Raw genomic sequence first — 27106 nt, forward strand, 5'->3', positions numbered from 1 at the left:
GACAAATGTACAATACACAATGATTATTCAGGGAACCTTAAGCAAAGGAAATGGATTATTTTTACCTTCCTTATTTACATAAACTTGTATGAAGAATATACTTTTACTGAAAAGAAGGCAGTGTAATAGGAGAACAGTGCTAGGAGTCAGAAAGCTTTAGCTTTGGTCCTTTATTTGCCTCTAAATAGCTATATGATCTTGAGCAAGTCATATGTACACTTTGTGTTTCTATGCCTGTGTTTAAGAACAAAACACAAGGGCTTCCCTGGTGGCGCAGTGGTTAAGGATCCGCCTGCCAGAGCAGGGGACATGGGTTCGAGCCCTGGTCTGGGAAGATCCCACATGCCATGGAGCCCATGAGCCACAACTACTGAGCTTGTGTTCCAGAGCCCGCGAGCCACAACTACTGAGCCCACATGCCACAACTACTGAAGCCTGCGTGCCTAGAGCCCATGCTCCGCAACAAGAGAAGTCATCACAATGAGGAGGCCACGCACCACAACGAAGAGTAGCTCCCGCTTGCCTCAACTATAGAAAGCCCACGTGCAGCAACAAAGACCCAACACAGCCAATTAAAAAAAAAAAAAAAAAAACCACAATTGATTTGGAGGCACTTTGAAAGATAAAGGTATATTATTTTTTCAGTACAAATGAAAATAAGCAGGGCTGTAGAGAAAGGGAAAAACATTGAACTGAGAAATAGGAAACTTGGGTTCTAGTCTCGGTTCTATTGTAGGAGCATGGCAAGTCACTTAGCTTTACTGGGCCTGCTTCCTTAGTGAAAATACTGAGACATATGACCTTTAAACAGTCTCTTCCACATTTAAAAATGATCCTGTGAGTCTACCAGAGAAACCAACTATGGTAAGATTCATTATCCTTGGCCCTATCTGAATTCCTGATTTTACAGGATCTCAACTGGATCACTGCAGTTCCTTTATTAGAGACATAATCTTAACTATATGGGAATCATATTGTTGGCAAACTAACAGTTTATCAGCTGGATCCCTTAAAAAAAAAAATCTTATTCTCACTCTCTCTTGGCTGAAGGAAAGAATCCCAATACTCTTTTCAATTAGCCAGATTTTTAACTATCCATATTGCTCCTGGCTCTCAGCATTTAAGGTATCTGTGCTCATATCATACTTGTTTATATTTTCTGATTTATTTTTAGGTTGTTTCTAAGAATATCAGTATTTTCCAATGCTTTATTATTATTTTGTGTGTGTGTGTGGGGTACGCGGGCCCGTCACTGCTGTGGCCTCTCCCATTGCGGAGCACAGGCTCCGGACGCGCAGGCTCAGCGGCCATGGCTCACGGGCCCAGCCGCTCCGTGGCACGTGGGATCTTCCCGGACCGGGGCACAAACCCATGTCCCCTGCATCGGCAGGCGGACTCTCAACCACAGCGCCACCAGGGAAGCCCTGTCTGTTGGTTTGATTAAAATAATAAAGCATTGGGGGCTTCCCTGGTGGGACATGGGTTTGTGCCCCGGTCCGGGAAGATCCCACGTGCCACGGAGCGGCTGGGCCCGTGAGCCATGGCCGCTGAGCCTGCGCGTCCGGAGCCTGTGCTCCGCAATGGGAGAGGCCACAGCAGTGACGGGCCCGCGTACCGCAAAAAAAAAAAAAAACCAACAGACAGATGTTCAGCAGACATATTATTATAGTACTATTCTATCTGGCTGTCACTTTCAAACTATCTTTGGGTCACACCCTTTGGTAAAGGGTTATTCTAGTCATCAAAAATAATAGGCATTAAATAAACATTTGAATTTAATTAAATTGTGCTCCATTTGACAGTTAATGATCAGCGAATAAATCACAATGCTATGTCTCAGTACAATTCACATCAGGCAAAAAAAATGCAGTCTATATTAGTTCAGTTAGATAGTTGTCCCTACTAAACAAAAAAAAAAAGAAAAGTTTTTTTTTTTAATTTCAGCAAAATCTAGTTAGGAATTGTGACAATATAAGAAGGTGCTTGGCTGAAAAGTAGGTCTGCCCAATGGGGAAAAGATGATTTAGGTAATTTGAACAAAATCACAAGAAGCATACTGACTACAGTGAAATCATATGACACATGTATTTAACTTACTCTATGATTTAAGTATTTTTATAAAAGGAATAATTTAAATAGTACAGAACAAATGATGTTTGTCATTCCATTTATGAAAATATGCTCCAGGGTAAACTTGAGATAACTCTCCTGTTCTTTCAGTTAAGTCTCTGTTCTTGCATTATCTCTCATTACATAGGCAGCTCTCTATAATAAGGACTATGAGCAAGCAGGCTAGAATAGTTAGTTGTGTGCAGCTCATCAGCTATATGGCCCTAGGCAAACAACTTAAAATTTCTGTGCTTCAATTTTCTTATACGTAAAATGGTAGTGAAAATAATAGTTTCTGTCTCATAGGTTTGGGGAAGATTAATGAGTATATACATGTAAAACACTTAAAACAGTGCCTGGCAGATAGTTTTATATGTGCTTTGGAAGAATTTACTATTAGTACTACTGTTTTCTTGTGTTTAAGTATTTGTATAACACACAGCCCTTATATGCAAGCCAACTATTTCATTTCGTGCTTAACTTCAGAAAAACTTTATGTTCCAATGATGGAGGAAAAAAGCATCAATCTTAACATGTTAAAAAGACATATGTTGGTCTCTAATACGTGATTTCCAAAGGAACATCCAAGAATTTTTTTTTTTTTTTTGCGGTATGCGGGCCTCTCACTGTTGTGGCCTCTCCTGTTGCGGAGCACAGGCTCCGGACGCGCAGGCTCAGCGGCCATAGCTCACGGGCGCAGCCGCTCTGCGGCATGTGGGATCCTCCCGGACCGGGGCACGAACCCGTGTCCCCTGCATCGGCAGGCGGACTCTCAACCACTGCGCCACCAGGGAAGCCCCACTACATACATTTTTAAAAAATCACTACATATATATTTTATCAAAATACTCACTATAGACTTTTCTTTAATAATTCATAGTAGCTTCATCAGCCACCTGCCCAAATTTATGAATATATATTGACAGCATATTTTATTACATTTAATAAATCTCATGCCAGAGTTGGTAAACTAGTTATGTTCTCATAGCTCATCCTGAATATATAGTACACTTCAAATAGTAGATGTATAACACTGTTTGGTTCAAAGGCAAATGTAAAATTATCAAACTTTTAAGTGAAAAATGTTCATACTGGCTTATCTACTGTTTTTTGTCTTTTGTGACAATATGAATCTTCTTATAACTTTGGAACCTTCTCCCTCTGTATGGCAGCTATATCCACCTCCAAAGAATGGGTTCAAGACATCAGAATGGCCACTACCTTTGGTTTATCAGGTCCCTCCACACCCTCCATCAGACCATCTGATGCTTATAGGGGCAGTCTAGGCCTCGCAACAGTGAGTTGGTGCTTATGTATAATTAGCGAGTCTACACTAAGTTTCATAAACACCAAAAAATAAACAGTGTGGTTTCTGGCAAAGAGTAGCTGGAAGATAATCTGCCTCCCCTAAAATTTGTCACTTACAGTCAGAACAACTCTAATTGTATGGTTTTTTTAAAAAAGGATATAATATTCAAGCTACAGATTTTTAAAAATACAACTTCTGTTAATATGCAGATCTAGAGAAAAACTGCATATAGTACTTTTTATTTCTCTACATTATGCTTTAAGAAATATCACAACAGAAAAGATAAAATCAAATATCTAAAATAACCCAACATCTACAAACTACACAAATTAGCTATGAAACTGTTCCAAAGTTATATATACCACGTATAACAAACAGGCTTAGATAATATACAATATCTTTCTTAGAATACACAAGCAAATACATGTCTACCATTACTACTGCTGACAAACTTCACTGAGGTAAATCTCAAAAGGAAGAATGATTACAGAGGAGGACCTGAAGAGAGGTCACTTACTTGTAAATCTGTACTCATCCTCCCGTCTTCTTATTTCTAACTCTAAGAAAGAGGATGAAAATGGCAATGTGAAAATATTATATATTTGTTTAATTTAGGGGAACAAACAAGGAGTATTCCACTTCTTGCCCTCTTCCAAATATATTTAAAGAATATGTTCTTTAACGTCCTTTCAGCTTTTCACATTATCAAAGAATTTATATGCTACCTACTTTCTACATTAAAAAAAACCCCAAAGATGCTTAATGATGGCTGTCCAGTTGCTAATATTCACATTTGTCAAATACAAAGCTGCTATTTTAAGAAAAGAGTAGTAATAATTTAGGTCTTTAATAAGAGTTTAAATCCCTCATACTATAAATACCATGTAACCATTTGCTTTTCCAGCACCTAGAAGAGCTTAACTATTAATTTGTTGACTGAAGGAATCAGAAAAAATCATTTTGCTCCATGACTAAACAACGCGATTTGGACCTTATAAAAATGAATGTTCCAAGTCTTTCAATAGTTACTATGATTTATACTTTCTAAAAAAGTAACTGATCCTACTACATGACTATTTTGCAGTAAGCTCAACCAGTGAACAACTGTCTTCATTAAGCCAATCAGTCATATATTTAGTAGCTACTAAAAGTAATTTAATACTGAAAGTATTTAGCAGAACTCCCTAAAATTATAAAATGATAACTAAAAGAATGTAAAATGATACACTGTAGGACAAATCAGAAATTACAGCTCCCTGGCCAAAAAAAAACCACACGCACACAAAAGACCTTAAAATATTTACACTGTACTCTATCCATAGTTTTTTAAATAAAATCATTCTATTAATATCACACACAATATTGTCCACAGTAAGTTGACATTACACAGTATATTGGTACGTTAGAATCTACCATTAATAGGAATTATACTTTGAATCACTTACAAATTTGCCCTGAACCTTGCACTCTGTAGCTGGGGACTAAAAGGAAAGAGTGCTGAAAATGTTCTGTAAGCTTTATCATCTCCATATATCTCTGACTTAGGCAAATGAAATTCTGTATCCTGAACCCAAAAGAGAAGAACTCAAGAGTCACACAGAGAGCACTGCAATGATCCAGTCATGGGGAAATAGTTGTGGTCAAGTCTACAATTCAAAAATGATGTCTCAATCTGTATACCAGAACCCATGTACATATAACTGAGAACAAAAGTTTTAAGAAACAACACTTAAGTTGTTAACATACTCTGGTATTTTCTACTCACACTTATTAACTCTTTTTTAAATGCTGTTGGCAATGTACTGAAATGATTTCATGAACCACTAATGGGAAGTGATCTGTATTTTGAAAAATGCTGTAGTGTACTAAAAGTATTTTAAGACAAAAGCAAAGAGTTCCAAATAAGGATTACCTCTATAGCACAGTAATCTCTATTTTGGTCAATTATCAAAACACTAACCTCTAGGAGTTAATGATGTCTGCTTCTCAACTTCTGCTTGCTGTCTCACATTAGCTGGGATATTATTATATATTCTCTTATAATGATTGTATACAGCAACTGAAAGCACCTTCTTAGCAAATGACTGGCCAACAACATACTTGTCGAGGTAGTTATAAATCTGAAAAATGATTAGATATGAACAACTTACTATGAGCTATCACAAGATATGCACATTAAAGTTACATACTGAGCACACTTTTTTTTTTTTTTTTTGGCTGTAGCGTGCAGCACGTGGAACTTCCCCTACCAGGGATTGAACCTGTGCCCCCTGCAGTGGAAGCATGGAGTCTTAACCACTGGACCAACGGGGAAGTTCTATACTGAGCACATTTACTTACAGTTTTAAATTTGAACAAAGATTCTCATCCAAAACAAAATGCCACGACTTCCCTGGTGGCGCAATAGTTAAGAATCTGCCTACCAATGCAGGGGACATGGGTTCAATGCCTGGTCCAGGAAGATTCCACATGCCGCGGAGCAACTAAGCCCGTGCACCACAACTACTGAAGCCCGCACGCCCTAGAGCCTGCGTTCCGCAACTACTGAGCCCGCGCACTGCAACTACTGAAGCCCGTACACCTAGAGCTCATGCTCCGCAACAAGAGAAGCCACCATAAATGAGAAGCCCCTGCACCGCAGTGAAGAGTAGCCCCCGCTCACCACAGCTAGAGAAAGCCCACCACGCGCAGCAACGAAGACCCAACACAGCCATAAATAAATAAACAAACGAATGAATGTTTGCTCCCTTTAGGTTTAAAAACAAAACAAAACAAATTGCAAGGGGCATGACACATTATGTAGCAATGATTCAGAGGCCCCAAACTTAAAAGGAACAAAACACAATTCTTTTGTTCTCTAGCTTAACAAAGTATCCCTGTACTCTTCTAGTGCTATGCCAGTTTCTATTCTATAAACAATGTCACTGATCCTAATTTTTGAAAGTTAATATTAAAGTCAATTAGAATACCTACACTTGCCACCATGGGTCTAAAGCTATCATCATTAATGTAAATCATTTTTAAAAATCCTTTTTACACCTCTCTCAATAATATAAATAATATTCTTCACAAAGACAACATATTATAAAACTAACCTTTTCAAAATAGGCATTATATAATCAAAGACCATTATACCACCAGTATCAATGTGTTTTAATGCTCATAAACATTTAGCTTCTTCTTAGATATTAACTTTAAAGCTATGCTTTTATCTAAATGGCAATCTAAAAGCCTTATTCTTGGTAGAAACTAAAGCTCTAGATGAAACTTGGATACTGCCAAGAGCTTAGCACCTGGGATAAATTATTTCAGCTTTTAGAAACAGAAATTAACTGTTAATATTCACTAACTCCTGAAAATAGTTATTTTCTAGAACTTTATTCTCTAGAACTTTGACTCAGATGTTTGAAGTCTACACAAATTAGAGGGGAACATAAAGCTTAACAGCTGTATTTTCCATTACTTCATTTATTTTTACATGACAAATTCTATAGTCGTTGGCCATATGTATTTTATTACGGTTTTTAAAAATCATCATTCCTCACAAATTATACCCATGATTTATTAAACCTGCCATAGCACACTTGCAGAGACAAATGCACTGGTACCTAAACAGTAGAAGAAAGCTAAACCGAAGCAGAGGGTGAGACAAATGATGTAAGTGTGCAAACATCTGAGATATGGCCAGAACAGAGGGCACACAGCCCAGAGCAGGGCTCCTCCTTCTCAGAAAGTGTACGCCAAGTACCCAATGAAGCTGGTGGTACACTCTGCTGTGTTTCACATGGCCAAATCACAATCCATCTGAGACTCCTAGGAAGAGCCCACACCACAAAAGTCACAGTGCTATACAGGAGAGCCCTGGCACATTGGTCAGGAAAAAATTACTTGCTTCCACTGTTAGCCCGAGGCTGTTTTACCATAAAGTAGATTAACTTAAGGGGGAAAAATTGCAGGCTGGTGTTATTTAGGGGCCCAAACTAACAAAAATAAATCCCCAGCTGCTCTATTTTAAGGATATCATTTTAGATTAACTCAGCATTAACACTACTTTAATAATCATCAACTATATTTCATTGCTACGAATACAGTAATCATGACATGGGAAAACAGCAATGGATTCCATACCTGAATTTCAAGTATCAAATATCAGTAACAATTTAGCCAAGTATAGTCCATATTAAGAACTTATAACACATGTTTAGATACTAGTATTAAGATTCAATATAAACTGGAGGGAGGGGAGCAATGAAATGTTTTCAAGATAAAGTGCTTATAAGACTGAACTAAGACCTATACCTTTTTGGGGGGAGGAGGTGGTTTCTGTTGGAATGCCAATTTTACAGCTTCTGCTGCTGATTCAGGTTCTTTAATTATGCTTTTCTTTGAGTCTGCTTCTGATAGCACAACAAAAAAATGATGACATTTTTCACACTTCACAAAGCGGGTGGATGCTGTAAAAGGACAGAGAAAAATAATTCAAATAGTGTTTAACCTTAAAGACTCATTGAAATTGAAACCTACATACTTGACAAAAATGCTTGTAGTTCACTCCACTAGCCACAACAAACAGCCTAGTTTATACCTAAAATAGATGATAAAGATGAGTTCAGTAAACTACACTTTGTTCACTTTAACTAGGTTCTTTCATTTTGTGATAGACTGCATCTAGAGAAAAGATCAGTTGAAATGATTTCGACTTCTCCATTCGCTAAAGTTTTTTTTTTTTTGGCCGCACCACACTGCTTGCAGGATCTTAGTTCCCCAACCAAGGATTGAACCCGGGCCCTCGGCAGTCAAAGCGGGGAGTCAGGGACTTCCCTGGTGGTGTAGTGGTTAAGAATCCACCTGCCAATGTAGGAAACACATGTTCGATCCCTGGTCCGGGAAGATTCCACATGCCGTGGAGCAATTAAGCCTGTGTGCCACAACTACTGAGCCTGCACTCTAAAGCCCGCAAGCCACAACTACTGAGCCCACACACCACAACTACTGAAGGCCGCGCACCTACAGCCCATGCTCCGCAACAAGAGAAGCCACCGCGATGAGAAGCCTGCACACCGCAACGAAGAGTAGCCCCCGCTCGCATGGTAGAGAATCCCATACAGACTATTAACAGATACAGAGCAAAAGGTACACAGGAATTAGTTACATGTTGGTAGGTCTAGGTATACATTTTTATGTTACCTTTGTGTAACCTAACTAGACAGGTAAAAAGAATTTTTAAAACCATGGGAATCTCTGTCCTTTGGGAATATTATAACTACCTATCCATACATTACAAGAAAAACTGCACTGGCAAGCACACCTCAATCTTCACAAAATAATCTAAATTTTTAAAAAATAGACAATTCCACATTTAAAAAATAAATTTAACTATTAATTCAGCCAATTTAATTCTTACGTGTCTGTTCTTAAACACAAGGCCAAACAAAAATACATTCTGGATAAATTCTAGCCCCAAATTTTAAACTAGATTAGGGGTCATTTGTGTATTCCATTTATCAATCACCTAGTAAGTGCTTCCCTAAAAAAAAGATCAAGCTATACCAAGTACCTTTGATTAACACAAGCCCAAACACGTTATCACCATCTCCCATCAGCGGGAAAGACAGTGGCTTTAGTTTAGGATAAGGCACCAGTAAACAGGGGAAGGATTAAAGGGCAGAGAAGCCGCTAATCTAGTTCAAGCTGTGTGACAGAAAAATCTGGCCTGAGAACACAAGAACAAAATATTTCTCTGAAGATACTAGGTGAAAGGGAAAGAGAAACACTGACAAATAACATTCCTCTCTGCTTACTGTTTGAAGGGTTGCTTAAATTCTACCTGAATACTTGCAATAGTTTTACACTGAAACATGTTCAACATATACCCAAGTTCAAGAATTCGATTTTATTTATCAAAATGCTATTTCAGAAAAACAAACAAATAAACAAGCATTGTAATGCATTTTTTTTTACTCCTAAAAACAAGGGGCAAAATCTGATTTTGTTAAATCATCAGGGGATAAATAAACCTCCTTCCTTTAAATGATTACTACAGGTATCCTATATTCCTTTATAAACAGAATACTGATTCCAGTAAACATGCTTGTATAATATACCCACGACAGAAGAAAGACTACCTTAGTAAAACCTTTTTCAGGATATTTGCTTAAATGAAAGTTCTTCATGATTTTGAAAAAGTTTCAGGGTCAAACATAAAATCTCCAAACCACTGCAGGAAAGTTTATTCTTAACCTATGAGAAATGTAATTACAGTAAGCCTTCAGAAAGTATTATATACATAAAAATAAAAACTAAAGGCTCTACCCAAAAGCAAAACATGCACTATGACTCTGTTTAAATGAAGTATAAGAACAGGCAAAACCAATCTCTAGCGATGGAGGTCAAGGTAGTAGTTGCCTTGGGGAAAGAGAGGTTAGTGACTAGGAAAGAACAAGAGGGAGCCTTCTGGGGTGTGGGAATATTTGATATGTAAATCCATCAAACTGTACATTTAGAATCCATGCACTTTCTTTCCTTTTCTGTAAAGAAATTATATCTCAATTTTCTCTTAAGTTAAAATAAAAAAGAAATAAAGACCAAAAAACAGAAACAAACAAAAAACAACTAAAAGCTCTACCTTAAATAAAAGTAGGGATGCTATTCATGTCTGACAAGTTATTTTTTAAATGGGCAAGAAAAAACTAAATAATATATATCATTATAATCAAGAATCTTAGATATTATTTCAATTTCTGATGATTTTCTATACATTCATAATGGTATCTATAAAAATGGCATTTTATTTCTACAGTCAGTCAAGCAAGAGTAATACCACTATAAGAAAACATAAAAATCACTACAAATATACTTGTGAGATGAAATATGTACAGCAAGATCAATGAGCTAAGAACAGTTTCTACATTAAAAAAATGACAATGAAAGTTATATGAAATTCAAATTTCAGTGTCCATATACAAAATTTTATTGGAACATAGCCATCCTCACTGTTTTACATTGTCTATGGTTGCTTCTGCACTATAACAGCAAAGAAGAAAAGTCACAACAGAGACCATATGGCCCATAAAGTCTAAAACACTTAATATTTGGTCTTTATAGTAAAAGTTTGCTGACTCCTGCTATACAGCATTTAAAAGGAAAGGACTACCCATAGAATGAGAAAAAATATTTGCACATCACGTATCTAGATAAGGGTCTAGTATTCAAAATACATAAAGACCTCTTATAGCTCAACAATAAAAAGATAACCCAACTTAAAAATGGACAAAAAATTTAGTCTTTTCTCCAAAGAAGATATACAAATGGTCAATAAGCACATGAAAAGATGCTTAACATCTTTAGTCATTAGGGAAATGTAGATCACAACCATGATGAGATACCACTTCCCATCCCTATGATGGCTATAATAAAAAAAGACATAAATGTTGAAGAGGATGTAGAGAAATTAGAACCCTTACACATTGTTAGTGGGGTTGTAAAATGGTTGTAAAACTACTACCTCTGTAGCAGTTCCTTAAAAAGCTAAACAAAGTTAACATTTCACCCAGCAATTCCATTCCTAAGCATATACCCAAGAGAAGTAAAAACATAAGTACACACAAAAACTTGTAAACAAATGTTCACAGTAGCATTATTCATTCATAATGTCCAACAAGCAGAAACAACTCTCAAATATCCATCAACTGATGAATGGATAAACAATGGAAATACTATTCAGCCATAAAAAGCAATGAAGTACTGATACATAATACAACACTGATCAACCGTGAAAACATGCTAAGTAAAAAAAGCCAGATATAAAAAGTCACATAATGTATAATCTTATTTATATGAAATATCCAGAATAGACATATCCATAGAGACCACAAGTAGGTTAATGGTTGCCAAGGCTGGGAGGGGAAGGGGTGGAAAGTGACTGCTAAGGGTTATGGGGTTTCTTTTGGGGGTGATATAAATATTCAGGAATTAGATACTGGTGATGACTGTACAACTTCATGGATATACTAAAAATTCCTGAAATGTATACTTTAAAAGGGTGAATTGTATGGTATGTGAATAATAGCTCAATAAAAAATTAAAATTTAAAAGAAAGAACTTGTATGTATTAACACACAAAGCTCTCAAAACACTGCTGAGTTGGGAAAAAAAACAATTTGCAGAAACATGAACAATATGAAACCATTTATGCTTTTTAAAAGTTGTGTGTTCAATGAAGACATATTACAGAAATATATCTTTAGCATTATCTATAATGCTCTACTTTTTTTCTACAAAGGGAGATATACATATGTATTCCTCAGGTAATTAAAAATAATTTAAAAGGACAAAAAAAGTAGACACTTAAACAGGCCATTCACAAAAGAATTACAAGTGACTAAAAAGCACATAAAAGAATAAAAACAAACAAAAAGCACATAAAAAGATGTTTATGAACTAATAACTAATAAATGCAGATTCAAACAAAATGAATAACCCACGTTCAAACAACATTCTTTAGAACCAGGATGATCCAATTTTCAGTGAGTAGACACAGAAGATCCTCAGCATTTAAAAGGGATACATTCTGGAGAGACTTTTATTATGGGCCAGCAAAACCAAGGAAGAGGGCCTCACTGTTGGGGCTTCTTTCTTCTATGCAGTACAGCTCCAGAGGAAAGGGACAGTGTCATGCTCATCTGTGTATTTCCTGGGCCTAACAGTGTCTGACTCAACAGATGCTTTGTAAGAATGTACTCTTGTTTTATTCTTTTCTTCCATATTCTCTACTCCCACATCTCCCTCCCTAATTATAATTCCCAAACGAAACAGCCTTGAGTTGATTAGGTAACACTAAAGTATAGTGTTTTTTATCTAGATAATCTCTAGGGAAGGTGGGAATCTGTACATTAACAATCACCTTCAGTGATTAATACAACCTGGAAAGTTATGAAAACACTGTATAAAAAGAAAAATTTAATCTCAAGAGGAGCTAGTTTATCCCTAAAGAATTCCAGTTGGTACAAAGGACAGGAACTTCTGAATAGGAAAGGAATTTCTGAATAAGATATCTTCACTGCTCTATAACCTTGGATGAATTACTTAAACTTAATTTTAGCTACTTCATTTATAAAAATGAGGATATTCCCTGTTTTGACAAAAATAAGATTGTGAGAATAAAATTATACATACTGACATTTATTAAATGTTAGTTTCTTTCCTTTTCTATTCTAGGAAATCATTTTTAGAGTAGAATTATAGGTCTATAAAGGTTGAAATCTTTCTTTGGGGAAAAAAATGGAAATTTTCTTGATTAAAACATGTAATATGACACTGCCAGTATGAATTGAGCAATCCTCAGACATTTTGGAATTTTACTATATGACACCAATGTGTTAAAAGTAAATGTTATTTAGAAGTTATATCATCCAATTCTACCACTTTCATTTTATGTTGCAATCCAAATTAATTTTCATTCATACTGATTCTTCTCTTTGATCTCTTACTAGGCAAAGCCACAAAGAGAACCTCATATAGAATGGTACCACTTTAAAGGTCTTTCCAAAATTGTAAAGATATGCTACATGTAATACATTTTCATATAGTGGCCAATTAATATTAATGACAGATGTGAAAATGTAACTGAAGTCTCAATATCTGAGTTAGAATATAGAGAATCCTCTCTAGTTAATCATCAGAAACTGAAACTTCTGCCAAGCCTGACCGTCAATCTTTTCACAATTGGATAGTATAGTAGGTACCATGGTAGTGCAAAGTAATTTACTCTTGAGTCATTACCATCAACTCTAATCATGTAGGAAATGATTTATCTGATTCATTAAATAAAATATCAGCAGTAGCATCTCTGCATTTCAGAAATAGTTACTGACACTAACAGCAAAAATAGGACTATTGATGTCTTCCTTCTCTTAGTGTCTGAATCACTAATAATTATCAGACACTTCCTAGAACTGAGGACTTAGCACCTCTGGTAAGTACTCAGAAAGGGAAAATACCTTAATATTTGAATAACTGACAATCTCCAGCTATATGAGATGCTTAATAGGTATCTGAAGAACAAATACAGAATAAATAAGCCTTGCTTCTTCTACAGCTTAACGGTTACATACATGAAAACCCACAAAATCCAAATTTAAAATAAACACATGTAAGCAAAATAAAGAAGCAAAGAGGGCTTCCCTGGTGGCGCAGTGGTTGAGAGTCTGCCTGCCGATGCAGGGGACATGGGTTCGTGCCCCAGTCCAGGAGGATCCCACATGCCGCAGAGCGGCTGGGCCCGTGAGCCATGGCCGCTGAGCCTGCGTGCCCAGAGCGGGAGAGGCCACAACAGTGAGAGGCCCATGTACGGCAAAAAAAAAAAAAGAGAGGAAAAAAAAAAAAGAAGCAAAGAGTTTTCTTAAATTACCTTGTACCACAGTGCAAAGCATTACTAGTCCAGGAGATTTTTAGTATCTGGTGAACGTAAAAGACTAACGTAAGTTCAGGAAGAAAATAATTCTAGTTTATATAATGTATGTATTTATAATGTATATGTTTACACAATGTATATAATGCAAGTAACGACTTACAGAAAAGGCAGGGAAAAAGAAGAACAATAGAAGAATACTTACACACAAAGGTCTCTACGTGTGTGCACAAGTCGCCACATTTAGGACAGCGAAGCTGGTTTCCACCTTTCCCAGAATTCCCAGAGCCTGACTTCTTACTGCTTCCCTCACTTGCTGATTTCTAATGTTTGTGGAAGAAAAAAAATAAAGAAAGAGTCAATTATTACTTTCAGGCAACCACCATGTAACTTAAGTATAAACAATATTGTTTGTAATCTTATAACGTTTACAATTTTTAGAACGGAATTATTAGTATAATTTATATCTCTATTATCACTGGTGTAAAAACAATAAAATCAGTTCTAGTAAACACATATATTTACTGCATTCCTTCTTTACATGGTATGTGCCAGCATGTATAAATAGCTTTTCTGCAATGACAATCAATAAACACTACGGGAAAAAAATCAATAAGCACTAGTAAATTAAAAAAAGTTACTATAGGTAAAAAACTACATTTCAATGAAATTGAATCAGGAGTTGTTATCTTGGCAAGTAGTGACTCAACTCTCTTGAATCTAACTTTTATCATCTCTAAAATGGGGATAATTTCACCTACTTTAGAGGGTCATTGTTAGGATTAAGTGTGGATATGAAAGCACCTAGCATTTTGTCTCACATATATTAATAACTCAAGTGTTGTCAAATTCACATAATAAAAAAAAAATGATAACTCACTGACCTAATACAATCACCAATCATCTACTTGCTAGCTACAGAGTAGCCTAACATTAAGTCATACAGATATCTAAGATTTTGAGGTAGAGGATGAAGTAAGGTTTATACTATCATGAGTTGTAAGAACTGTGTGGAAGCAGAAAATGATGGTTATTCCCAATCCAACCAACCATGAGACTGACTACATAGATTATTTTTTTTATTGGAGTATAATTCCTTTAGAATGTTGTGTTAGTTTCTGCTGTACAATGAAATGAATCAGCTATATATATACATATACCCCCTCCCTCTTGGACCTCCCTCCCACCCTCCTCCATCTCACCCATCTAGGTGGTCACAGAACACTGAGCTGAGCTTCCTGTGCTTTACAGAATGTTCCCACTAGCTATCTATTTTATGCATAGTAGTGTATATACGTCAATCCTAATCTCCCAATTCGTCCCTCCCTCCTCTTCCCTGCCTGTGTCCACATGTCCGTTCTCTACGCCTTAATGAAGCTTCTTTACTGCTTTGGGGTGTTAGAAATTTTAGCTACTGCTTACTAAGTGCAATGCTTATCAAACTATTTTATGGCTCAGACTGATAACACAAAATAAAAATATGTAGGGACTTCCCTGGTGGCACAGTGGTTAGAATCCGCCTGCCAACGCAGGGGATACGGGTTCAATCCCTGGTCCAGGAAGATCCCACGTGCCGTGGAGCAACTAAGCCCGTGTGCCACAAGTTCGGATGCACTCTAGAGCCCAACTACTGAGCCCACAAGCCACAACTACTGAAGCCCGTACAACTAGTGCCTGTGCTCCGCAACAAGAGAAGCCACCGCAGTGAGAAGCTCACGCACCGCAAACAAAAGTAGCCCCCACTTGCTGCAACCAGAGAAAGCCCACGCGCAGCAACAAAGACGCAATGCAGCCAAAAAATAAATAAGTAAATAAATTTATTTTTTTTTAAATATGTAAAATTCTTCAGATCATTTTATATATTTCACATTTCCTACAGAAAACATACAAACCAATGAAATACAGAGTAGTAGTATTATATTTAATTGTTTAAATGAGGGAACTCAAGTATGTGTATAGATGCCAATAAAGATAAAATACCTTATTTCCATCTCCAGAGCCATCTTTACTCATCCCATCTTTTGAAGCAAAGTATGCTGGTGTTTCTGTAAAGGCTCTAAAAGGAGCTCTTCGTAGAAGCTGAGTTTCAAAGGTCCCAAGCCTTCCTAAAACTGGTATATGAATGCGACCACAAGAAATACCTGAAAATACAATGAAATTTAGTCTACACATCAAATATTAACACACCTTCAATAAGTCCCCTGGGGACAAAAATCCCTCAAGCATAAAGGAGGTTGAAAAAGCTATAGTCTTCACAGCAGTAGTACAAACCGGTGACACCATCTTCAAAAACTGGCCCGACCTGTGCTTTGGAAGTAAGGAAAGACCACCCAGGTCATAACAATGAATGGCTCTTTCAAAGTGTGAAAAATAAGCAGTTCAACATCTGCCTCACCTGTAGGGGAAAAAGGCCATTTATGTCCTATATTCTTATACTTCTTATATTATTTCTACCAATGAGAATAAACAATTGACATGAACTCATCTGTCTCTTTGGTTATATGGGGGTAATATCTGCAACAATGGCAACAAATTTCAAATGTTCTTTTAAAAGTTATGTGCTATTCATTAAATCATGTTTTAATAAAATATTTCCATCCTATAGAAAAGAGAAATATATTTCAATAAAAAAATATTGTGTAACCACCATCCAGCTTTCAAACATTTTAACCTTTTGCCATATTTGAAGTTAATTCTTAAAAAAGACATAGGTTAATCACTGACTTATTTGGCAAACTTTTTCTGTAAAAGACGAGGATAGTATTTTCAGCTTTGTGGGCCATATATGTAGTCTCAATCTCATTAATTCTCCCTGTAACATGAAAGCAAGTTTAAACAATATGTAAACACATGGGTGTGGCTGGATTTGTTCCATGGGGCCACTGTTTGCTGACTCCTGCTTTTTTCCATATAAATATGAAACAGGCCTCCGAATAAATTATAGTCAATGGCAAAAGAGCCATACTCCCATAAGGCAGCATTTCCCAAGCTGGTCTTTAAAAGACTGTTCCCTACACAAGAAAACTGAATGGTCATACAATAGGTTAAACAAAATTCCATAGACTTCAGTACACTAGAGCTATTCAGAATCTTGCATAAGCTATAATGTACATTAATGAATCCCCAAAAAGGAAGTTTCCCAGCAGAGTGCTATTAGGAGGTAATAAACAACCAAGGGGTTAACACTTAGATAAATTTAAGAAACTGATTTTCCCTCCCTCATTTTATTCCCTGCAAAATTCACAACTCAGGACTTAAATTTTCATTCCCACACCTGTTAGGGCTTTTAAAAGATCATGTACACATGTATATATTGTATCCAAATGCAAAAACTGGTTTAAAATTATGTAGGGCTTCCCTGGTGGCGCAGTGGTTGAGAGTCCGCCTGCCGATGCAGGGGACGCGGGTTTGTGCCCTGGTCTGGGAAGATCCCACATGCCGCGGAGCGGCTGGGCCCGTGAGCCATGGTCGCTGAGCCTGCACGTCCGAAGCCTGTGCTCCCCAAAGGGAGAAGCCACAACAGTGAGAGGCCCGCGTACCGCAAAAAAAAAAATTATGTACATCAAACAATTCAAAACCAATTGCTTAATTATATAACTGTTTTTTTAACGACTCCCATTTTCCAACACAATTTTGTACACTGTTAGAACTAGTTTCTTTACTGTTAGAACTAGTTTCTTTACTTATCACCATAGGCCATCTCCAGTTCCACGAAGTACAAAAATGAACCCACCAAACTACTCAGGAAAGATGCAAGTAAGAGGAAACAAATTTTCTCATTTCTATATAAATTCACAAAGAACACCAAAAAAGGATTATGACATCCCAGTCCCTAACCCAGAGTGTAAAATTTTGCTTAACACTATTAAGCTTGACTATTAATAAGGAAAAAAAAAAAACCAACTACATTTGATGTTTTCCTTCTAAGAAACATCTTCAAAAGACATTTCAAATTTTCTCTGTTAACATTTCCATTTTTTGCAGTAAATTATGTTAGCTATTACTCTCTCATTAGAATGAGATCTAAGGTAGTTTATGAAATTTAAGCTAAACATTAATGTTTTTCCAAGGACATAATATGATTTAAAGACTATGTCAATCTAAAAAGCAAGTCTAGAAAAAGTCATGGAGGAGAGGGATAGATGAAATCAAGAATGCAGAAAGTTGAATGCACCTTGACGCTGGGTGACAGGAATTTTGGGGTTCAGTGTTCTATTTTGTGTGTGCTTGAAAACATCCATTATAAGTTAATATGAAAGGTAGCATAATACAGTAATTTATTATAATCTATGTAACAAGGGTAACTTTTTTATTGAACCTTTATGATGTATTCACAAAGAAAACTACAATTGTAACAAGCTTTATGTGAGGCTATTTGTACTTGGATGTTTAGAACAAAAGAGCCCTGAAGTATCAGATAGAGTGTATTATTTCCCACTTACAATACATCTTTTAAAATAGTATTTAACAATTTACAATATCTACTATTATTAGAAAATAAGCTGAAAGGAAATTATCTTTGGGAATTTAAGAGAGATAAAAATTATGAACATGATCCTTTTAAAATCTACTTGAATAGAAAGAAAAAGTGTCCTTCGCCTTAAATAATTTATCAAGTAACATATGAAACCAATGCAACCATACAGTCACCACAGAAAATACTATCTGAGAAACATGTTCATATCATTTAAAAATCTAAATTTAAGAATTTCTTTGCTGGCCCTGATGGTATGGTACTGGAGAGCTGTTTTAATATTCTACTGATATAATCTAAGGGCTACACCAACAAGACGCTGTAAATACTAAACCTCTGGGTCTCAAACTTGGGCATGCATTAGAATCACCTGGAGAACTTGTTAAAACACAGGCTGGAGGGGGTTCTCCCTGGTTCTGATTCAGAAGGTATGAGGTGGGACCCAAGAATGCATTTCTAACAAGTTCCCAGATGATGCTGATACTGCTGGTTTGAGGACCCCACTTTTTAAAACCACTGTACAAAACAATTTAAATGATCAGTCATTCACCAATCATATAAAATCCTCACAGAAATTATTGCAGCAACCCAACCAGTTTTTAACCCTTTTTTGTGCCCTCTGGCAGTCTGGTGAAGCCTATTCAGAATGTTTTTAAATGTACAGAATAAAATACATAACAAAGGAAACCAATTATCCTCAAGTAGTTATCAAAATATTTTTAAAATATTTTTTAACATCTTTATTGGAGTATAATTGCTTTACAATGGTGTGTTAGTTTCTGCTTTATAACAAAGTGAATCAGTTATACATATACATATGTCCCCTTATCTCTTCCCTCTTGCGTCTCCCTCCCTCCCACCCCTCTAGGTGGTCACAAAGCACAAGCTGATCTCCCTGTGCTGTGCGGCTGCTTCCCACTAGCTATCTATTTTACATTTGGTAGTGTATATATGTCCATGCCACTCTCTCACTTTGTCCCAGCTTACCCTTCCCCCTCCCCATATCCTCAAGTCCATTCCCTAGTAGGTCTGTGTCTTTATTCCCGTCTTGCCCCTAGGTTCTTCATGACCACTTTTTTTTTTTAGATTCCATATATACGTGTTAGCATACGGTATTTGTTTTTCTCTTTAAAAATATTCTTCTTAACTAACAAAATTAAATAAGATCTAACAGCTTTTAATGTAACTACCATGATTTCAAAGTAGTGGAAAGTATAAACAATATTTTGAAATACCAGTAATGTAATGTAATATGAAAATATCTGTGTTTGATTGGTGACAAATCCACAGGTATTGCTAATACTACTGTGGTTTGCTGCCTACATTCGTAATTGAAGGAAATGCTATATTTCACTCAGATTAGTGAAAATAAAGTTCAAAGAATCTCTGAATTCTATCCCTGGGCCCTTTGGAAGCCTGTGAACCCAGGTGAAAAACCCCTAAAAGCCAAAAAGGGAAGTATTTATGGGAAGTATATTTCGAAAGAGTACTTGGCAGCAATGACAGAAGACAGTCAAGTTAAACCCCTTACAAAACTTCTGTCATAAGGATAAAGCTTTGAGTTTCAGAGCAGTTTTTTTTTTTAAATATATATTAGAATAAGGTACAATGATTTTAGGGCTATTAAGAACTTGGAGGGTAATTTATTCAATTTCTAAATACTTGACTTCCTATATTCAATCTTGAACTAAGCATTCTCCAAAAACATACAAATGATTCAGCTTAAAAGATTAACCGATCTTTAATTTGCATTTTAGAAATAGAGCAAAAGAACTAATTAAAATTTAAAACTATATTTGTAGTGACAATATTTTAAGTGTATAACAACTGATGAAATGGCAAATTAAGTTAAATGCTCTCTTGAACACCAGTCCTCTAACCTCCAACACAAATTGGAAACAAACTTCAACAAAAACTCGCAAACAATGCTGGCAACTTAGTAGATGCTTATTGCTTTTAATAATCTCAAATTTTTATTTTATGCCCAAGTTATTACTTCAGGAATACTGAATACTTCTTAATAAAGAAAAATAACATCACTCCTATGATAGCTTTCCTCAAGTTTAAAAACGTTTGATAGGTTTTCACTAAAGCTACTAGTCTGCTGGTCTGAAGATGAACATGCCCAAGAAAAGAGAAATGTTGATTAGGAAATAGTGTGCTATTCTAGAAATAAAGATGCTCTATCATTTACTCACTTTGTCATATTAATTTGTATTGGATTTAACTACGAGAGGGGGCGAGAGAGAGAGAGAGAGGGAATTAAAATCTAGCTAAAAAAAATTATGGATGCCCACCAACATGTTTGAGCATCTTCAAATCTTCATTTACACCCTCATGAGGTGATACCCTTTCAATGGACAAGAACAGAAAGCATCCAGAAATCAAGGGAGTTACACAGGAGCACACAATTCTCACAGCCAAATTCAAACCAAGTACTGTCACTCAGAATTTTTTAAATGGAATCAAACATTTCTGAATGCATATATTTAGAATGCAAACTGTTATATATGCAAAGTACATTTGAAAAAATATACATCAATATTGAAAACACCAGCAATTCAAGTAGAAAAAATATTTTAAAATTTTACTTTACTATAGGTTTCATATTCAAAGAGAATAGTGAAGAAAAACACATTAAATTGGATACACATAGCCCAACAGGAAAAGAAAACAGATCCAGTGTCTAGTATGACAATTTATCAAATTAATTTTTCAAACTACCGTTTAAAATTTTTAAAGTCTAACATGACAGATAAACCAATAGAAATAGAAAATAGCACTGTACTTCAGAGGAGCTCTGAAATCTCCCCTTTTATTCTTAATTCATGAATCCATTTTTATTACTAGAATCAGGAAATGCTAAGTTTTATTTGCCGACATGAATAAGGTGTGTTCTCTGTGGTGGTAGAAGCCTGTGTCTTTATTTCTCAAGGCCTCTATTTTAGGCTTCATCTTCTAATTTCCTGTTAGAAGACTATATTGATGAAACTTTTTATTTGTTTAAATTATGTTGCTGAAATTCTTAACTCTGTACATAAGAATAATAAACTAGCTAAAGTTCAATTGTGATTTTTCTATCTTTCACCTCTCTTCCTCTTTCCAAGAATTCTAAATAAAAATAACCCTCTTCAAGGTTTTTCAGGCCTTAAAAAAATACATCTTTATATTTTTGTAGACTTATGTATACTTTTAGAGTTTCTACCATGGAAAACAAACATTTTATGTAAATCCATTTGCTGTTTCATTGTCATATAAAAATATTAAATTCTATAATGATATTGGGTAATGTCCCATATTTTAGATTTAATTTACTCCTTTACAGTGAAAATTATAGTTTGGTATTTCTGAAAACCTCTAGTAAACTTGTATTAACTGAGAAACAAATAGATAATTCCTAAATAAGTCATTAGTTTTTGCTGATTTACCTAATGATAGATTTAATTTTGAAAGATGTTGTTTTGAAAAGAAAAATAAACAAATAGCTGCACACTTCCTATTAACTCATAGTTTTCAGGGACAATTGATAGAGACAAAGAATGTTGTCAAAGAAGCCTTCCCTGCCCAAGGAGAACACATACCTTATACAGGCCCAGAAACAATATTATTCTTTGTCTATTCCTCTAAACTCGAAGATGAGGACTTATTCACCCTTCCATCTCCAGCACCAAAGCAGGGCCTGACACATAGCAGGCCCTCAACAAATTTGTCAAATAAATGAATTTAAATATCTGCCACTTTCGAGTGTTTGCAACTCATATTCCTGGAATAGGGATGTCTACTTGTTCAGGATTAACAATGTCCTGGGACTAAATTCACTCCTTCACATTTATGTACCATTTTACAAAATGCTTCTGCCCACACAACCTCATTGAATCCCTCTGTGAAATAAACTGTCGGAAAATAAATATTTAGTAAACTGTAAGAATTTTACAATGAAGCTAAACATTCGGAAAAGGGAGCTGTTTTTTTCTAATCCAAAAATCATAAGCTGATAATCCAAAACAAAACGAATCTGTCTAGAAGTTAGTGATTATAACAGGATCTAGACTCTTTGTCTGCTATTCATAGATTTAGGGAAGAGAAAAATGGTTTCTTTTCCGGAATCTCTTGGCTGGGGTTGCCACTCTTTCACAGCTCCTGATAAACAGAAAGGACAGGTAAACAAGCGCCACCCTTAAAAAACTACTTGGGGCTGTCAAGTTAGGAAATCCGGCAAACGACTGACTCCCTGAGACACCTAAGCCCTTCAAAAACAATTTCTGTGGGAATTTCCATCTCTTCGGGCGCTTTACTGCGGCCCCCGAAAAGTAGTGCGAGTCAGCTTTACGTCCCGGTGTGAGCGGCCGCACAACGACTGTGACACCGCGGCCCCCGCGCGGCCTGCGCCCGGGACGGCCCGCTCGGCGCCCCGCGGCCCCGGGGGGGACCCCAACAGTGGCGGCTCCTCATCCAGGCCCTTCCCGCGGCCCACGACAGGCCCAAGGGGAACCCGGCCGGGCTCCGGAAGAGGAGCCGCAGCCAGGGGAGGCGGCAGTCACCTGCGGAGTGGGGTCTGGGGACACTTTTTAACCAACGGAGCACTGCGTGCCTCTTTCAGGGTTTCTGCGAAGCGACCACATTCTGGCCCCAAAGTCAGAGGGCCTGAAAGCGGGAGGGTGGGGGAGCCAGAGGGTTTCACTTCAAATGTGAGAACCAGCTGCTCCAGAGGTTGGCAGAGACCCATGCCACGGAGAAAGGGGGGGTTGCCAGGCGAAGCGCCGAGCACCTCCTCACATCCTCGGGGTGGGGGAGGCCTCTCGCCCTCCCCGGGGTCCCCGCCGCCCCCGGCCAGGCCACTGCTGGGTCAAGAGCTCAGGTGCGGGACTACTTCGTTACCTCTTGGCGCGGAGGCGAACGAGGAGCTGATGAGCCGCGCGGCTGTGGCGCCGCAAGTACAAGCGCCGCAGCCTGACATCTCCGCGGGGCCTAGGCTGGGGCTTCGGCCCCTGCCGCCCTCCGGGTCTCAGCAGCCGACTGCTACTCGCGGGGTTCGCTGGCTTGGCTCCGAACTCTCCTGTCGATTCTAGGCCCACTGCAGATATCACCCCCCTGGCAGCAATGCCTTCGCACTCTTCGTGCCCCACTGCCGTCTACTGAATAGACACCTAACATGCCCCCCCTCCACGTTCTCCTCCCCCCGCACCCTCCCCGCCTATCGGGCCCAGGGGGGCTTGCGCGCGCCTGCGTCCTAGGCCTAGGGAGGGGGGCGTGGGCACGAGCGGCGCGTGCGTGAGACACAAACGTAGGCGGGGGGAAGGGGGCGGTGACCTGGGCGCCAATGAGCACGCTACGGCAGAAGGCCGATTTACCCCCGCCCCCACCAAATGAAGAACTACAAGTCCCGACCCACAATTCTTCCGGAAAGTCCCTTTATCCTAGCGTTGAAAAGTTTGCGATTGTAGCGGAGAGATGCATGCCGGGAGTTGTAGTTCCAGCTCGTAACCGTAAACTGGTCATTTTCTACTGGTGTCTGGGAAGGTCAAAGTGAGACCCGTGGCTTATCCGGTCGCAGGAGGAGTCTTGAAAGCGGCCGATTCTATAAGAATCGATAAGTTCCTCCCCTCGGGGGTTCCCCATCCTGTGTTCCTTATCTTTTCCTTATCTTTGCTTTCCTGACTTGCGACCTGGAAGTGGCGGTATTTTTTACGAAGTTCCTCAAGCAACAGCTGTTGGATGACAACTCTCTTTCCTTGTTTTTTCAAGCCTAGTGGTGATGACTCTTCAGGTCGTTGCTAGTCCCTGGGTGCTTTACAATCCTTTGTCCGTTCCCTTAAACCTGATCACACCCTGGTAAATAGTTACTTCAAGAATCTCTCTTCTGTTACTCTTAGGCCTCTGTTTGGCTGGTTCCTCTCTGGATATTTAAAGCAGATCAGGGCTTTCCTGGTGGCGCAGTGGTTAAGAATCCACCTGCCAATGCAGGGGACACGGGTTCAAGCCCTGGGCCGGGAAGATCCCACATGCTGCAGAGCAACTAAGCCCGTGCACCACAACTACTGAGCCTGCACTCTAGAGCCTGCGAGCCACAACTACTGAAGCCTAGAGACCCATGCTCCGCAACAAGAGAAGCCACCGCAATGAGAAGCCCGCGCATGGCAGCGAAGAGTAGCCCCTGCTTGCCACGACTAGAGGAAGCCCACAACGAAGACCCCACACAGCCAAAAATAAATAAATTTGAAATAAATAAAGTGGATCAACCAGCTAGCTGACAAAGTACAGGATGGTGACAAATGAATCATACTCTTTTCAATCTGGGTTGGCACCAGACAGAGTATTTACTTTGTATATAAGATTCTCATAAACTCCAAAGCCCAGAGAAATTGCCAAGTGAGCTTGAATACCTTCAGTTCTGAGCTGGCGGAGGAGGGGGTGGGGACGGAGGGGATGGGGGGACGACGACACGCAAGCCAGAGTTAGTTATTTAGCCCTCTTCAGTCTGGGATCAGAGAAATGTGGCTTCTAGTTCCCCGGGTCTGGCTGTGAGAAGGGGCATTGGCCTTGGCCCAGACCACACAGGTTTTTTGTCTCTCTGGGTGCTGACTCCTGGTACTCCTTCAGCTTAAAGTGACAGAGACCAGAAGGGAGCCCAGGTCTTAACTCAGCTGCCTTCATGAATAAAATTTTGAGAGAATAGAGACTCTAAAATTCCTACAATCCAGTGTTTTCAAACTGTGTTCCTAGAATCCCTCAGAAGCCAAAGCTCTTTGGTGGGGATGAGGGGACTAAGAGAGTGAGCCTCCCCAAATCCTCCTCCAAGCCACCTCCAAAGTCAATCAGAGCAGCTCTGGTTTTATCTGTTTCATTTATTGCGGTTTCGTTTGAAAAAATAGTCATGGGACTTCCCTGGCAGTCCAGTGGGTAAGACTCCACTCTCCCAATGCAGGGGGCCTGGGTTCAATCCCTGGTCCATGAACTAGATCCTGCATGCATGCCACAGCTAAGAGTCCACATGCCACAGCTAAGAAGTCCAAGCCCGCATGCCACAACTAAAAGATCCTGCATGCCACAACGAAGATCCAGTGTGCTGCAACTAAGACCCGGCGCAGACTAAATAAATAAATAAACAAACACACAAATTTTTTTTTAAAAGAGAAAATATAGTTGTTCTGCTTTAAAACAATGTTTGAAAACCACTGATTCTAGGACAAACTTCTTGTAGCGGTAAGCTAAGCAGGTCACATGGACTCTTAACACCCAATTTAAATTTGTTTCATTCCACCCCACCTTCTATTTCAATTATATACACATTTTCTTCTTCTTATAGAAATTAAGAAGTTGGTTGCTAAAATCTATAGATTGCTATATAGCAAGCTGAATAAAAGCATTGCTAAGCCAAGGCTTATCTGGGGGCACCCCATGAAGCCTTCCTTTTCTCTGTCCATTCTAAAACCTTGACTTACTCATTCAGTCAACAAATATTTATTGAGTACCAATTACATGCCAGGCACTGAGGAAATCGCATTGAACAAAACAAAAAAGTTTCTCTCATGGAGCTTCTATTCTAGTGGGGAAAAGATAAGACAGTAGGTAAAACAAAAATATGTGCCACTGGTATGATGACATAGGAATATCTTTATGTTGTTTCATAATATATTCTTTCATTCCAAGGACAACTGAGTATTCAATTTTATTTATGGGCCGATGTTTTGTGTATTTAGCCTGTATTCCCAACTGTACTATGAGTCTTTGAAGGCAGGTATTTCATTATAAACGTGGGCTGAATACACAGTAGAAATTCAGTAAATACTTGATTAAGTACTTATCTTCCAACTACATTAGCTTGGCAGAAAGCTGAGATGGTGTCTTCAGAAAATCTGACATAAAATCAGAGCAAATTATAATTGACAAAGAAGTGTTAATAGACACAAATTTATACAATGGTTGATCCAACTGATTGAGTGTCCCAGAAGGAATTCTCAGGAGATGCCTGATTAGCAGAGTGTAGACTTTGTCCTAGAAAGTACAAAACAAAGGGAGGTGTACAAAACTCAGTTTAACTTTTTCTCAAATGTGAGCAAAGGTCATGTGGCTTTGGCATCAGACTGGTCATGGTTTCATCACACAGGCAACATGAATTTGGTAGTTTCAGTGCATCACCCCCAAACTATGCTCTGTGGGTCAGAATGTACCTGGATTATTAGGATCAGCACCCAACAAGCCTGTATTGGGACCCTAACTTTGTGCTAGGCTCTTTGATGGTATAAATCTTACAGTGTTATTCAAATTGGGGAACTTATACCATGGGGATATACCAAGACTTCCATTTGGTACTTGGTATGTTGCGTCTTCGTTGCTGCACACGGGCTTTCTCTAGTTGCGAGCAGGGGCTACTCTTCCTTGCGGTGCGCGGGCTCCTCATTGCGGCGGCTTCTCTTGTTGTGGAGCACGGGCTCTGGGCACGCGGGCTTCAGTAGTTGCAGCACGCGGGCTCAGTAGTTGTGGCTCGCGGGCTCTAGAGCACAGGCTCAGTAGTTGTGGCACATGGGCTTAGTTGCTCCACAGCATATGGGATCTTGCTGGACCAGGGCTCGAACCCGTCTCCTGCACTGGCAGGCGGATTCTTAGCCACTGCACCACCAGGGAAGGTTCTGATAAAATAGTCTGGAGTGGGGCTCAGGAATCCATTTTTATTACTAGAATCAGGAAATGCTAAGTTTTATTTGCCGAAATGAATAAGGTGTGTTCTCTGTGGTGGTAGAAGCCTGTGTCTTTATTTCTCAAGGCCTCTATTTTAGGCTTCCTCTATTACCACCACTTTCTCCCT

The 27106-nt window shown here is 38.4% G+C and overlaps 1 protein-coding gene across 2 annotated transcripts in view; it reads right to left on the minus strand.

Moving 5' to 3' along the window:
• The window catches only part of CLPX (caseinolytic mitochondrial matrix peptidase chaperone subunit X), a 36950-nt gene extending 13506 nt beyond the window's left edge, over positions 1–23444 (minus strand). For both annotated transcript variants that reach the window (XM_082849607.1, XM_082849606.1), the window contains exons 1-6: positions 23179–23444; positions 15807–15967; positions 14032–14149; positions 7718–7872; positions 5379–5538; positions 3936–3977 (exon numbers count right to left, since the gene is read on the minus strand). In XM_082849607.1, the coding sequence (XP_082705733.1) occupies positions 3936–3977; positions 5379–5538; positions 7718–7872; positions 14032–14149; positions 15807–15967; positions 23179–23257 (715 nt within the window). In that variant the 5' untranslated portion in view covers positions 23258–23444. The remainder of the gene's footprint in view (positions 1–3935; positions 3978–5378; positions 5539–7717; positions 7873–14031; positions 14150–15806; positions 15968–23178) is intronic.
• Positions 23445–27106: the final 3662 nt, after the last annotated feature.

Source organism: Leucopleurus acutus, assembly GCF_964270905.1.
Source record: "Leucopleurus acutus genome assembly, chromosome: 1".
NCBI lineage: Eukaryota > Metazoa > Chordata > Mammalia > Artiodactyla > Delphinidae > Leucopleurus > Leucopleurus acutus.